Raw genomic sequence first — 12,468 nt, forward strand, 5'->3', positions numbered from 1 at the left:
CAAGTATACATAAAACTGTATACTTTTGGAAGTCCTAGCTATAGCAATCAGACAAGAGAAGAAGATCAGGAGTATCCAAATAGGAAAAGAGGAAGTCAAGTTATCCCTCTTTGTAGATGACATGATGCTATACCTTGAAAACCCAAGAGAATCTGTCAAAAACCTACTTGCACTCATAAAGGACTTTGGCAAAGTATCAGGGTATAAAATGAATGTGCAAAAGACAATTGCATTTTTAGATACCAATAATAAACAAACAAAAACCCAAATAAAAAGCACAATTCCATTCACAATAGCCACAAAACAATGAAATACCTTGGCATCTTCCAAACCAGAAGCGTGAAAGACCTTTACAATAAAAACTACAAAATGCTGCTCAAAGAAATCAAAGATGACACACACAAGTGGAAAAATATCCCATGCTCATGGATTGGAAGAATCAACAGTGTTAAGATATCCATTCTACCTAAGGCAATCTACAGATTTAATGCAATACCCATCAAATTATCAGCAACACTCTTCTCAGACCTAGAAACAACAATACGGGAATTCATATGGAAACATAAATGATCAAAACAATCTTCAGCAAAAAACAAAAACAAAAACAAAGCAGGAGGTATCACACTCCTAGACTTTAAATTTTATTATAAAGCTTCAATAATCAAAACAGCCTGGTATTGGTACAAGAACAGTCATATAGACCAATGAAATAGAATTGACATTCCAGAAGCAAAACCTCAATTTCTCAACCAACTCATCTTCGACAAAGTCTCCACCACCAACCACTGGGGAGAGGAGAAACTATTCAGTAAATGGTGCTGGGAAAACTGGCTGACCACATGCAGAAGATTGAAACAGGACCCATATCTATCCATTTATACTGATATCTAAATGGATCAGAGACCTAAACATAAAACCTCAAACTATAAGAACCTTAGAAAATGCAGGAGACACTCTTATGGAAATTGGAACTGGCAACCAATTCCTGATCAAACCCCAAGTGCCCGTGCCATAAGAGATAAGATAGATAAGTGGGACCTTATCAAACTGACAAGCTTCTGCAAAGCCAAAGAAACCATCAAGAGAGCAGGGAGATAGCCCACAGACTGGGAAGAAAATATTTGCCAACTCTATGTCTAACAAAGGCCTAACATCTACAAGGAACTCAAATGTGCTGAAAAGAAAAAAAACAGCCCCATTACAAAGTAAGCAAAAGATATGAATAGACACTTCTCAAAAGAAGACATATGAGCAGCCAACAGATACATGAAAAAATGTTCAGCCTCACTAGTCATCAAAGAAATGCAAATCAAAACTACACTGAGATACCACCTAACTCCAGTCAGAATGGCCATCACCAATAACTCAAAAAATAACAGATGCTGGAGAGGATGTGGTGAAAGGGAACACTTTTACACTGCTGATGGGAGTGTAAACTAGTACAGCCTCTGTGGAAAACAGTGTGGTGATTCCTAAAAGTTCTAAAAATCAGCCTTCCATATGACCCCGCAATCCCCTTACTGGGAATATACCCGAAGAACTAAAATCACTCTATAAAAAAGATACCAGCACACGTATGTTTATTGCAGCATTGTTCACAATAGCAAGAACATGGAACCAACTGTGTTGCCCATCAAAAGAGGACTGGATAAAAAAAAGTGGTATGTATACAAAATGGAATATTACGCAGCCATAAAGAAGAACAAAATCATAAACTTTGCAGCAACCTGGATGGACTTAGAGTCTATAATACTTAGTGATCTTTCACAGAAACAAAGAACTGAGTATCACATGTTCTCACTCATAAGTGGACCTTGAACAACTATCATAATATCATAAGAAAAGGAATGATGGTAGCGGGAAACTGTGGAGGGGGGGAGGGCAGGGAAGTGGGATTGGTAGTAGTGGGAAACTGCCTGGGGAAGGAGGGGCACACCTCATCAACAAGGGCACCTACACAATGAATATTTGTATACCTAACCCTGAATTGTACCCCACAATTTTAAAATTAAAAAATTTTAAAAAAAGAAAATAGCATGTTAAGACTGCACAGTAATTGAACAAATTTAACAATAAATTTTACTAATCTGAAAATCAAAGAATGAGATAATTAGAAATGACTAATTTATCATATTCAAGATTTTACCATTTCTGTATATTTTTTAAATGATTACATTCTAATTCTCTTTTGAGACAGATACACTGTATTGAAAACCTGGCAAAATAAATGAACATTTAATATGCAAATCTGATGATTCACTTGGAGATAGGAAAAACAGGGATGCTGTATCTAGTAATAATAATAGCCCCAAGTCTCAACAGCTTTATTAAAATCTGACTTAGACACAGATTAGATTATGAAATCTGTAAAACCCTGATTTTTCTCATGTTGTTTCCTGCAACCAACATCTTGGGTGTGTAGGCACATTAAGACCAAACATTCACCTCTGAAATGCCCGAGTAACGTCAGAGGGCTACACACAGGAGAAAGTGGGGCCGTTTTCCAACAATAGCTAAGACACACACTAAAAACTATAAGGTTCTCCCCTTTACACCCCACCCCAAAAAGAGCAAGTTCTCATGACACTTGAGTGCAAACTAAAGTGCACAGTGAGCTCACACAGCTGTGCCTCTGACTGACCTCGTCTGGGCTGGAGGCCTGGTACGTGCGGTTCTCATCACTGAAGTCCTGGTCAGCCTCAGTGAACTCGGTCTCCCCTGTGACACCGGCCCAAGACTCGTACACGGGGGTCACGTTGTGACACAGTGCGATGGCTTTAACGGCTTCATGGATTCGACTGCTGACGCTTTTCCTAACTTTGGGAGCTGAAGATTGGGCTTTTCTTGGTGGAGTTGAACTGATGCTGTTTCCACCAGCTTGAGAATGCACCTTTAGAATGTGGAATGACACATAATTAAAGATAGAGCAAAAAGCACTATGTAGTTAACAGTGAAGTTATTAACACACGTGGTTTTCTAGACAAAGTTGCTAGGGATAAGCAAAGTGGCTTGATTTGATTCTGATTACCTTCTATACGGTATTGATTAATATGAGTGTTTTTAATCCTAGTAGTACAAAGTGCTTTGATATCTCCAGATTGTCAAATATATTAAAATAGTTGCTATAATATTTAAAATCTGATCATTTCATTTTACTTTATTTACTTCATCCATGGCATCCATTTGCTAAGTTCCTAATTCCTGTTTGCTCATTACTCTAAAGCAGAATAAGTAAAAGAACCAAATGGAATGGTATACTGACAACTGATTTTAAAAACTCTGGTGTAGTAGCTCAAGCCTGTAATCCCAGCACTTTGGGAGGCCAAAGCAAGAGGACTGCCTGAGCCCAGGGTTTGTGACCAGCCTGGGCAACTTGGTGTGACCTCATCTCTACAATATACCAAAAAAATCAGCCAGGCATGGTAGCACATGCCTGTAGTTTGAGCTACTTGGAAGGCTGAGGTGGAAGGATCACCTGAGCCCAGAAGGTTGATGCTGGGGTGGCTGCGAGCATGCTAGCTTGGGCAACAGAGTGAGACTCTGACTAAAAAAACCCTCTGTACATAAAATGGTATAAAGCTAACACAGAATATTTTAAAGACTCTTCCCTTAAGACCATAAATCAATCCAGCTTTCAGCAGTCTCTGAATTTAGACTGTCTAGTTTTGTAGATAATGATAACCAAATACATGAATAGTTGCTTCAGAGGAAAGATGATCCCACGTCATATTTCAAAAGCATGTTTTCTTGAAGTGGCTAGCTGCTTAGAACTTAAGTCTATGGCTGGCTCTCCTCAGACTCAGTTGCCTGGGAGAATTCATCCCCACTTTTTATTATTCCCCTCCTATGTGGGGGAGAGTGTCACGGGATACTTCTCTAACCCCAATATGACTGTCAAACATTTCTTCAGTTAACTTGGGAGTAACTCATGACAATCCTCCTTAGAAGCCAAGGCTCTTACTTTTGGACTGAGTGCATGGATCCAATGAACCATGAATCTCCTGCCCATCAAATTGCAGTGCTGTCTAATGACGGGTTTAGCTTTCTGCTCAGCTGGTCCTGCCTACCAGCAAGCACCCAGCCCATCTGCACGGGTTCGCACTGCCGCACGACAGTGGCAGCTGAACTCGGCTGACTCCCTCCTTTCTCAACTACGTTATGTTTATTGATGCTTGTATAATTTAATTTCACCCAGATTCCATTAAAGATTATACCCTCTATCACCAAATGCTTCCAGTGGGGAAATATAATCAGGTTATAAAAGATTTGTGTTACATTACAGTGGACCTGCAAGACTACTGTCATCTTAATAATACAACAGAATACAAATAAGGAGTCAAATCAATTTCACATAAAGAGTGTTGTCTAATCGTCTAACAGAAGCTTTTAGTAAAAATGCCTTTTAAAAGTATTCATAGATGGAAATAAATTTTAAATATTTGCTGTGTTTATATAATTTGTTTTTATCCTTTCTGTTTTTAACTTTTCCTAGCAATATAACTTATTTGAACTAGTAAAATCACATCCATGGATAATATAAATTAACTTTCAAAAATCAAATGTTATCTGGTACTATTTCAATTTAGACACAGATTCTTATGTTCTTTTTATATTTTTCTTTTATTAATGGATATCCTAGCTTATAAAATACTATGTATCAAAATGAATTACATCCAAATTAATATAGTTCTTGGTTGTGTGTGTATGCTTGTGTATGGATGAACACAATATAAGATAAATATAAACATGTAAGATTTTTCCATTTGATAGCATCTCAAAAGTAAAGCATATATCATACTGGTAATAATTACAGAAGAAAAAGGTTTTCAAAAAGCTGAATACAATTTTCACAGTTGAAATCTACTCCTGAATATAGTCAGCAGTAGAAAAACTGTGATGGAAAAGTAATTTAGTTTTTAGTCTGTGCAGAATCAAGTCTGAAACAAATGACTGTAAATACAAAAAGTCTATGAGACTCCATGGCTAGCAGTACTAGTGTGACCTCCTGTGAGTTCAGGGCAGTGGTACCATGCAGCATTGCAACTATGACTACCAGGTGAGCGGTTTACTCTTGAACCTGATGGACCTTGGCTCATTATCACATAGATTACTATATTCAAAACAAATTAGCAAACAGTCAGAGAAAAAGGCTAAGAAAGTGACCCTCCTAGCACAGGGTATAGTTTTGTACACTGGCAGCCTAAGTTGACTCCCTCAGATTGCCAGGCTTGATGATATTGAAGCAATGACTTCAAAGTATGACAGGTAAAAGGAAATCCAAATGAATGACAAAAACACTACTCAACGGTTGGGCTACTATGTTTACTGAATAATTTTGAACAATTCACTAAGAAAATGTAACATGAAAAATGATGTAAGCTCATTACACTTTCTAGGATTATACTAATGTAGAAATGCTTATTTTAAATTATACTAATGTGGAAATGCTTATTCCAAAACTGTTTCTTGATTCCCATATTAGAACTGATGACTAAAGTAGTAGAAATTAAGATAAAGACATATGCTGACTTACAGACTGCCATATATACACAAGGCTCAGTTTAACTCAACAGTACTGGGTGCTTTGGAAGAAGACACACTCAGAAGTGAACCACTTGCCTGGGAGTACGAATTCCTGACATGGCTCTGTATCTCATCCATCGTGTCTGTCCCATAGGACACAGTGCCCAGGTGGAGCCGCTTGAAGACCATCTCATTCTGGGTAAGGGTTCCTAGGATAGAAGTGACAACAAACACACAAAGGCAGGTAGTACACTGCACATCCATAAGAGGAGGCTCTTCTCCCCTGTGGCTATGCAGCTGGGACATCCTACTTTATGACACGGAGCAGCTTAAGAATGTTACATGCTACTATTTCTGTCTTCATAGTGGAACAAGAAGTTTTCTTCCTAGCATGCCAAGTTCCCCTTTTACCAGTTTTCAATAGTGGGAAGGGCTCTAGTTATATGAAGAAAGTCTAGTCTCTATTGGTACAAATGCAGCTTATTTTCTGTCTGTTCTGAAAGAGGCAGGCATAAAACTAGAAAACTGAGTCACCATCTTTATAATTACAATATTGAACACTGTCTGAGAAAGACATCCACTAGTTCCAAGTTAGGGTTTTCATTAGTTTCTTAAAAATCTGTTTTGAAAAATTATTTTTAGCTGAACAGAAACAGATATTCCAGATGTGTTTAGCCCTTGACACACAGCAGTGTCACCAGGAATGATGAACAGGATGAAAGAGAAGATTATTTTAACCGAGTTTCCCAGTAGTGAATTATCCAAATGTGCTTCCTCAGTGCCTGTTCTTCAATTTACCAAGGCAGAAGAGTCAAGGGTCGCTTCGCTGTTAAGAATATTGGGCCACATGTTAAGTGACTTACAGATCTCACCTAATATAAAAATGCACACATAACATGAGCATATAAGTTTCACTTATCTGGTTTTACAGAAGGAAAGCAGCACAGGGGAGTTTACATGACCTCTGACTGTGAACACAGGTTATTGCTATGATGGTACTTTCATCATCTGTCCTGGAGCTTTCTGCATTTATCTCATAGCCCAGGAAGAAGGACTATCTGTGGGTACTGACGTAGTTATAAATGTAAATATGAACAGTGATACTGCCAATCAATTGCTACAAAAGTTGAACTTTTCACAGGGTTACAAAGCACCCATAAAATATTAAATAATTTATCTTCTTTGGCACATGTCATTAAAATATACTATAAGCTATTTCTTATCTATGATGTCATATGAATTACAGTACAGTGAATCCTAACACACTATAGGATCAGAGCACAACAGTCATCTGATGCAGAGCCTGCTACCAGGACATGGAGCTTACTTTAAAACAAAAGGAAAATCTTCTATTTCATGATGACTATTTTAGAGGTTGTTTTGATAAGTGTTCTTAAAGAAATTGGTATAATATATTCAAGCTTTAGAAATTCCAAAGAGCAGCCACTAGCTGGGATACCTGTCAGTTTTATACTTGTGCCTCTTACAAGATTCTATGACACCCCTTTACAATGGTTGTATTCTATACACCTTACATAAGTGGTTTCTAAGTTTCATAAACACACGTGAGAAGGAAACAATCATGATTACAAGAGAAGTAGTTGAAACCTTTTCTTGTTATGCCATCCTTATTAAATAAAGTAGAATTAACTTAAAACACTAGATCATATTAAATAATGTAGACAGCAATAATTCCATCTCCAAATCAAATAGCATAATGAAGTTCCATAAATGCTTCATACAGCAGAGATCTGAGATGGAAAATGACAGTTCAATTATTATCTATAGTCAACAGATGGTGAAATCTTACACTGATTCATACTGGAATGAATATAAAGTTCATCTCTATTATATGAGCTCGAATGAGTAGTTCTAAAAATTATTTAACAAATGCATTCTTTAAATTAAAAATTTTTTGTCTATGAGATTGATATAATTGAAGAATTTCCTTTAGTCCTTTTTCTTTGACATACAATGAGGTGTAGTATGACGATCTGTGGTGGGTGGTGACTGGGCATAAGTCCTATACAGTTTGCAAACAGGACCAGAATGAACATGTCTCTCAACCTTTTGTTATGAACAATGTTATATATGATGATGATGTGTGGTGGGTGGGCACGGCGTCCAAGCACAAATCCTATGCGGTTTGTACACAGGATCAGGATGAACACTACTTCTCTCAACCTAACTTTTTATTATGAACAATTTTATATATGTATTAAAGTTAAAAGAACATTATGTGAGCACCTGTACAGCTTCTACCAAGAATGGACAATTATTTCTTTAGGTTTTTAGTAACTTTATGCCAGTACCAAAAATCCCCTAAAGAAATGACTCATCATTCTCTGTCCTGTCCTCACTCAATGCATTTTTGCGTGACTGCAACAGGCACTGGGAGTGCAGTCAGTTAAGCATGGAGACCTCCACGTGCAATGTCAAGGTGCTGTCACTGCCTGTCCCCTAGCACTTGGCTCAAGTCGCAGTCCCCGTGAAAGTGTCTCTGTCCTCACAACGACCGACATGAGACCCATGACTTCAGCCCTCCCTCTCCCTCAACAGCATACCTTCTTGAACAGCGTCCACTACCATGTCTGCACAGGCCTATGTATGCGTGCACTCCCAGGGCTCTGCTCAAGAAGGGCAAGACCTTCCCTACTCAGCTTCCTCACTGTGAAAGGTTGCTATGGAAGGTGGTCCAAAGATAACATGAAGGCATGCAGGTGACACAGCTGACGTCGCGTGTCCTAAATAAACAGGAACTGCTTTTACCATACCCCTGCCATCATTCCATCCTTTCTTTACCTTCTGTCTTCAGTCAGCTCCCAAGCCTTCTCAAATGTACCTCAGTGCAAGTCCCTCCCTCCCCAACATCAGTTTTCGGACTTCCTAGTGCTGCCCTCTCTAGCTCTCCTTGGGCTCTGTGGCCTCTTCCATAGCCTTCTGACTCCAGATCCGATATTCTTCCACCTACCTTCTCACCAGTGCGATCATCTGAAATGAACATCTCTTCACAGTACTCCTTTGCTCTTAGCAACTAGCAGCGACTCCCCACTGTTTACAGATGTGAAGAGAAACTCCCTAGAATGGAAGCCAAGCTCTGCACAACCCAAAAAGTATCCTCCCATGCCAGCGCCACTCCAGCTGCTGCTCATCCCCACCCAGGTAACAGTCTTATCAACTCCAAGTCAACTGGGAATTCATATACTCATTCAGCAGAAACTCATCAAAAGGCATCACTACTTGCTGGGCTTGGTCCAAATCCTGCCAATAAGCTGTAGGCTGTGTAACTTCACAAGGTTGCTTTAAATTCTCCACCTCCTAGTTTATTCACTTGCAAAACAAAAAACACTGCTGACCTGGAATGAATGGATGTTGCGAGGAGTGAACACAATTAATGTATGTAAACCCCAATTAACGTACAAAGTGCCTAGCACAGAGTGAGGGTGAGGCGCTGTGTTCTCAAGAACCTTGGGGGCCTGGGGGAAGAGAGCCTGCAGGACACAGCTCTACTTCTGAGCACCCTGGGCGCAGGGTAAGGTGACTGCAGTCTCCGCAAGTCGCTCAGGTGAAGTAGGGACTGCTCCCAGAAGTGGTGGCATTTGACCTGGGACTGAAGAACAAACATGGACTCATTAGTGGTTGCCTGAAAAGTAAGCTCCAGAAGGGGACATTGTGCATGCACGCATGTTTCCAGAGAGAGGCAAGTCCCAGTAATGGGAAGTAGACACAAGGGAAAGGGCTACAGGGGGCAGGAGAGCAAGGGAACCTGGGTCCTATCTGGAAGGTCCCTGCAGGGGTGATGGAGAAATTGCGGTGTTATTCTGGGGATGGAGGGCAGGGGTCAGACATGGAGAAAGGGAGCTGGTAAAGAGTTCAGATAAGGAACATTGTGGCAGCAGGCAGCAGGACAGAAAGGCAGAGGAAATGTGGGATCAAGAACCAAACAGCCTTCAGAATGGAATGTGGAGGCTGGGAACCTGAGTCACTAAATCTCACTACCTCTGCTCAGGAGGCTGCACACAGTGGGGGCCAGGACTTGAGGAGTCAGGCATGGGAGAAAAAAACACAGCCGATGAGTTCAGGAACAGACGAATCTGAAGTGGCTATGGCGCAGGGCACAAGCATACAGAGAAGACAGTACATGGGGCCAGGGAAGGGCCCAGTCCAGGAGGTCCAGGGGACTGGGGACAGGTGTCATTGTATTCGTAGCCTGTTATGGGACACATTATACCTGTGAGGTATATTTGGTAATAGTGCTCTATTATGTTTTATTTACATATACTATTCCTTAAACCTTCAAGCCTGACATTTTGTAGTATAGAGCAAGAAGCCACATCATTTTAATGATATTTTACAGGTGTGTGTTGTGTTTTTAAAAACCCAGTGAAAAAGCCTCACAGCACTCTGCTGAACTAGGGCAGGGCAAACCTGCACTCCAGTTCTGTATATAAGTTAATAAGATGCTAAGAAATCAAGTAGCTTGTCTACTGTTAGTACACTGATGAGACAAGTATTCAGATCCTTTGGTGACAAATTCTGTGTTTCTTCCACCATGCCAAGCTGCCTCAATCTGATACTTGTTAACTGACTAATACGCGGATTTATATCCTGTGCTAACATTTATGGAAGAAGCTGAAGCGTGACTTGAAAAAACTAGAATCAGTTAGGGTTACAAGGCTTGTTAGGAACAAAGAGATTAATCATTTCTAGGAATAAAGAGATTAATCATTTCTAGAAAGATCTTTTTTGGGCTATGTCTAATATGTGCTGTTTTACATTTCAACAGGTTTTCACATTGTCAGAAAAATGATGACACTATTTAAGCTCTTCACGTTAAAACGGTGCGAACAATATATAATATTCACCATTCCACAGCTATAACTTTTAGGAACAAACTTTATGAGATGAGATGAATAAAACAACCCAAAACCTGGCCAAGGAAGCAAAAGAGTGTTAAAGATGAGTAATACTGCATATGATTGGCCAACACGTTATCCGAATAACCTTTTGGGAATGTACCAAAAAGATCTATTGCACTTATTACACATGCACAGGCTCCAGGAGGGAGTGGTGCCCAAACTGTGGTAGACCTTCTAGCTGCAACATTCTATAACTTGACATTTCGCTCTAAAAATTGGCATACTTATAATCACGTCTGTATCAGCTATTTCCACATGGAGTATTCCCCTTGATCTTCACAGAAGCACAGAGGTGTCAATGCCACACCAGGGCTGGGCTGACTCAGGTGTGGACAGCAGGGTGTGCTGCCTGGCCTGGCACAGCACTGCAGCCGGAGTCTGGTAAGAGACTGTCTGTGCTTTGGTTATGTAAAATCCTAGAGAATCTTGATAACAACTACCAGTGGCATCAATAAAATGATGGCAAAGAGTTAGGTAAATCTGTTTGTACATGAGACATATTCTAGTTAAAAGAAAAAATATTAAACTAAAAAGAAATCTGACTATTTTCCCTCTAGTCAAAATTTCTTACCCACGACCTTATTCATATCTGCCAGTCTGAGAATAGTTTTTTTTTGTTTTCACTTTTTATTTGGAAATTACAGATTCACAGAAAGTCGTATATATAGTAGAGAGGTTCCTTGTGCCCCTCACTCAGTTCCCAACATTTTATGTAACTCCAGTAAAACATCCAACCAGGACACTGACCTTGGTGCAATATATATGTGGTCCTCTGTCATCTCACCAGCAAAATGCAGAACTACACCATCACCACAGAGGGCTTGCTGGGCTGTTCTCGATGGTCACATCACTCCCATCCCCCTATCCCAACCCTGGCAGCCACTAATCAGTTCTCTATCTCTACAATTTTGTCATGTTGAGAATGTCATATAAGTGAAATCACTCAATATGTCACCTTTTGAAACTGTTTTATTTTTCCACTCAGTTAATACTTTTGAGATCCTCCCATACAGTTTCAAGTATCAATCATTCATTCCTTTTACTGCTCAGTAACATTTCATGGTAAATTTCAATTTGTTTAACCATTTACCTATGGAGGGATACTTCTAGTGTCTCTAGTTTTTGGCCATTCCAAAAAATGTTTTTAAAAAAATCACGTGCAGAGTTTTTGTGGATATTAAGTTTATTTCTCTGGGATAAAAATCCTGAAGTGTAATTCTTTAGGTATATGGTAAGTACATGCTAAGGTTTTTAAAGAAACTGTCCAACTATTTCCAGAGTTGCTATACCATTTTACATTCCTGCCAGCAGTGGGGATAGATCCTGTTTCTGACATCCTTGCCAGAATTCTCCATGTCAAATCCTCTAATGATGTGCCGTGATATCTCACTGTGGCCTTCATATGATAATGATCTCTCCATGGCTAATGATTCTGAACATCTCCTCTCGTACTTCTGTTTTGTTCACATATCCTCTCAGTGTGACGCCTACTTCTAGCTTCTCTGTCCTGTTCCACTGTACTACATCTCCATGTCCTAACACCACATAGTCTTAATGACTGCAGCTTATTTAAGTCTTGAAATCTGGTAGTGACTCCTCCAACTTTATTATCCTTATTCCAAATTGTTTTACCTATTCTGTCCTTAGCCATAAAAATAAATTGAGATATCATCTTCATCCACAAAAAAATATCTTGGTATAAATTGGATTTAACCTGCAATGTCAATTAGATAAGTGACATTTTTAGTATGTCGAGACATTCCACAGATAAAAATAATTCTACTTACTTAGATTCTCTTTGATTTATTTCACGAGTCATTTCTCATTTTCAGCATATCAGTGCTGTACAATTTTTATTAGATTTACAACTAAGTGCTTCTCTATTTTTAAGGAATTACAAATGCCACTGTACTTTTAGTTTGTTTCTACATATTCATTGAAAATATATAGAAACACAACAGATTTGTGTATCCTTCAACCTTGCTGAACTCACTAGCTCATAGAGGCTTTTTTTGGTACATTCCTT

At 39.3% G+C, this 12,468-nt stretch overlaps 2 protein-coding genes across 2 annotated transcripts in view; both read right to left on the reverse strand.

Moving 5' to 3' along the window:
* Positions 1-2,708, reverse strand: part of LOC103252630 (probable phospholipid-transporting ATPase IIB) — a 57,681-nt gene extending 54,973 nt beyond the window's left edge. Inside the window, exon 1 of the mRNA XM_008051221.1 lies at positions 2,642-2,708. The gene's annotated coding sequence lies outside the window, so the exon portion shown is untranslated. The remainder of the gene's footprint in view (positions 1-2,641) is intronic.
* The window catches only part of LOC110594928 (probable phospholipid-transporting ATPase IIB), a 21,490-nt gene extending 15,735 nt beyond the window's left edge, over positions 1-5,755 (reverse strand). The window contains exons 1-2 of the mRNA XM_021709193.1: positions 5,620-5,755; positions 2,621-2,890 (exon numbers count right to left, since the gene is read on the reverse strand). Coding sequence (XP_021564868.1) covers positions 2,621-2,890; positions 5,620-5,712 — 363 coding nt within the window. The 5' untranslated portion in view covers positions 5,713-5,755. The remainder of the gene's footprint in view (positions 1-2,620; positions 2,891-5,619) is intronic.
* Between the last annotated feature and the right edge of the window lie 6,713 nt (positions 5,756-12,468).

Source organism: Carlito syrichta, unplaced genomic scaffold, assembly GCF_000164805.1.
Source record: "Carlito syrichta isolate Samal-C Ts95f unplaced genomic scaffold, Tarsius_syrichta-2.0.1 Scaffold169141, whole genome shotgun sequence".
Classification (NCBI taxonomy): Eukaryota; Metazoa; Chordata; class Mammalia; order Primates; family Tarsiidae; genus Carlito; species Carlito syrichta.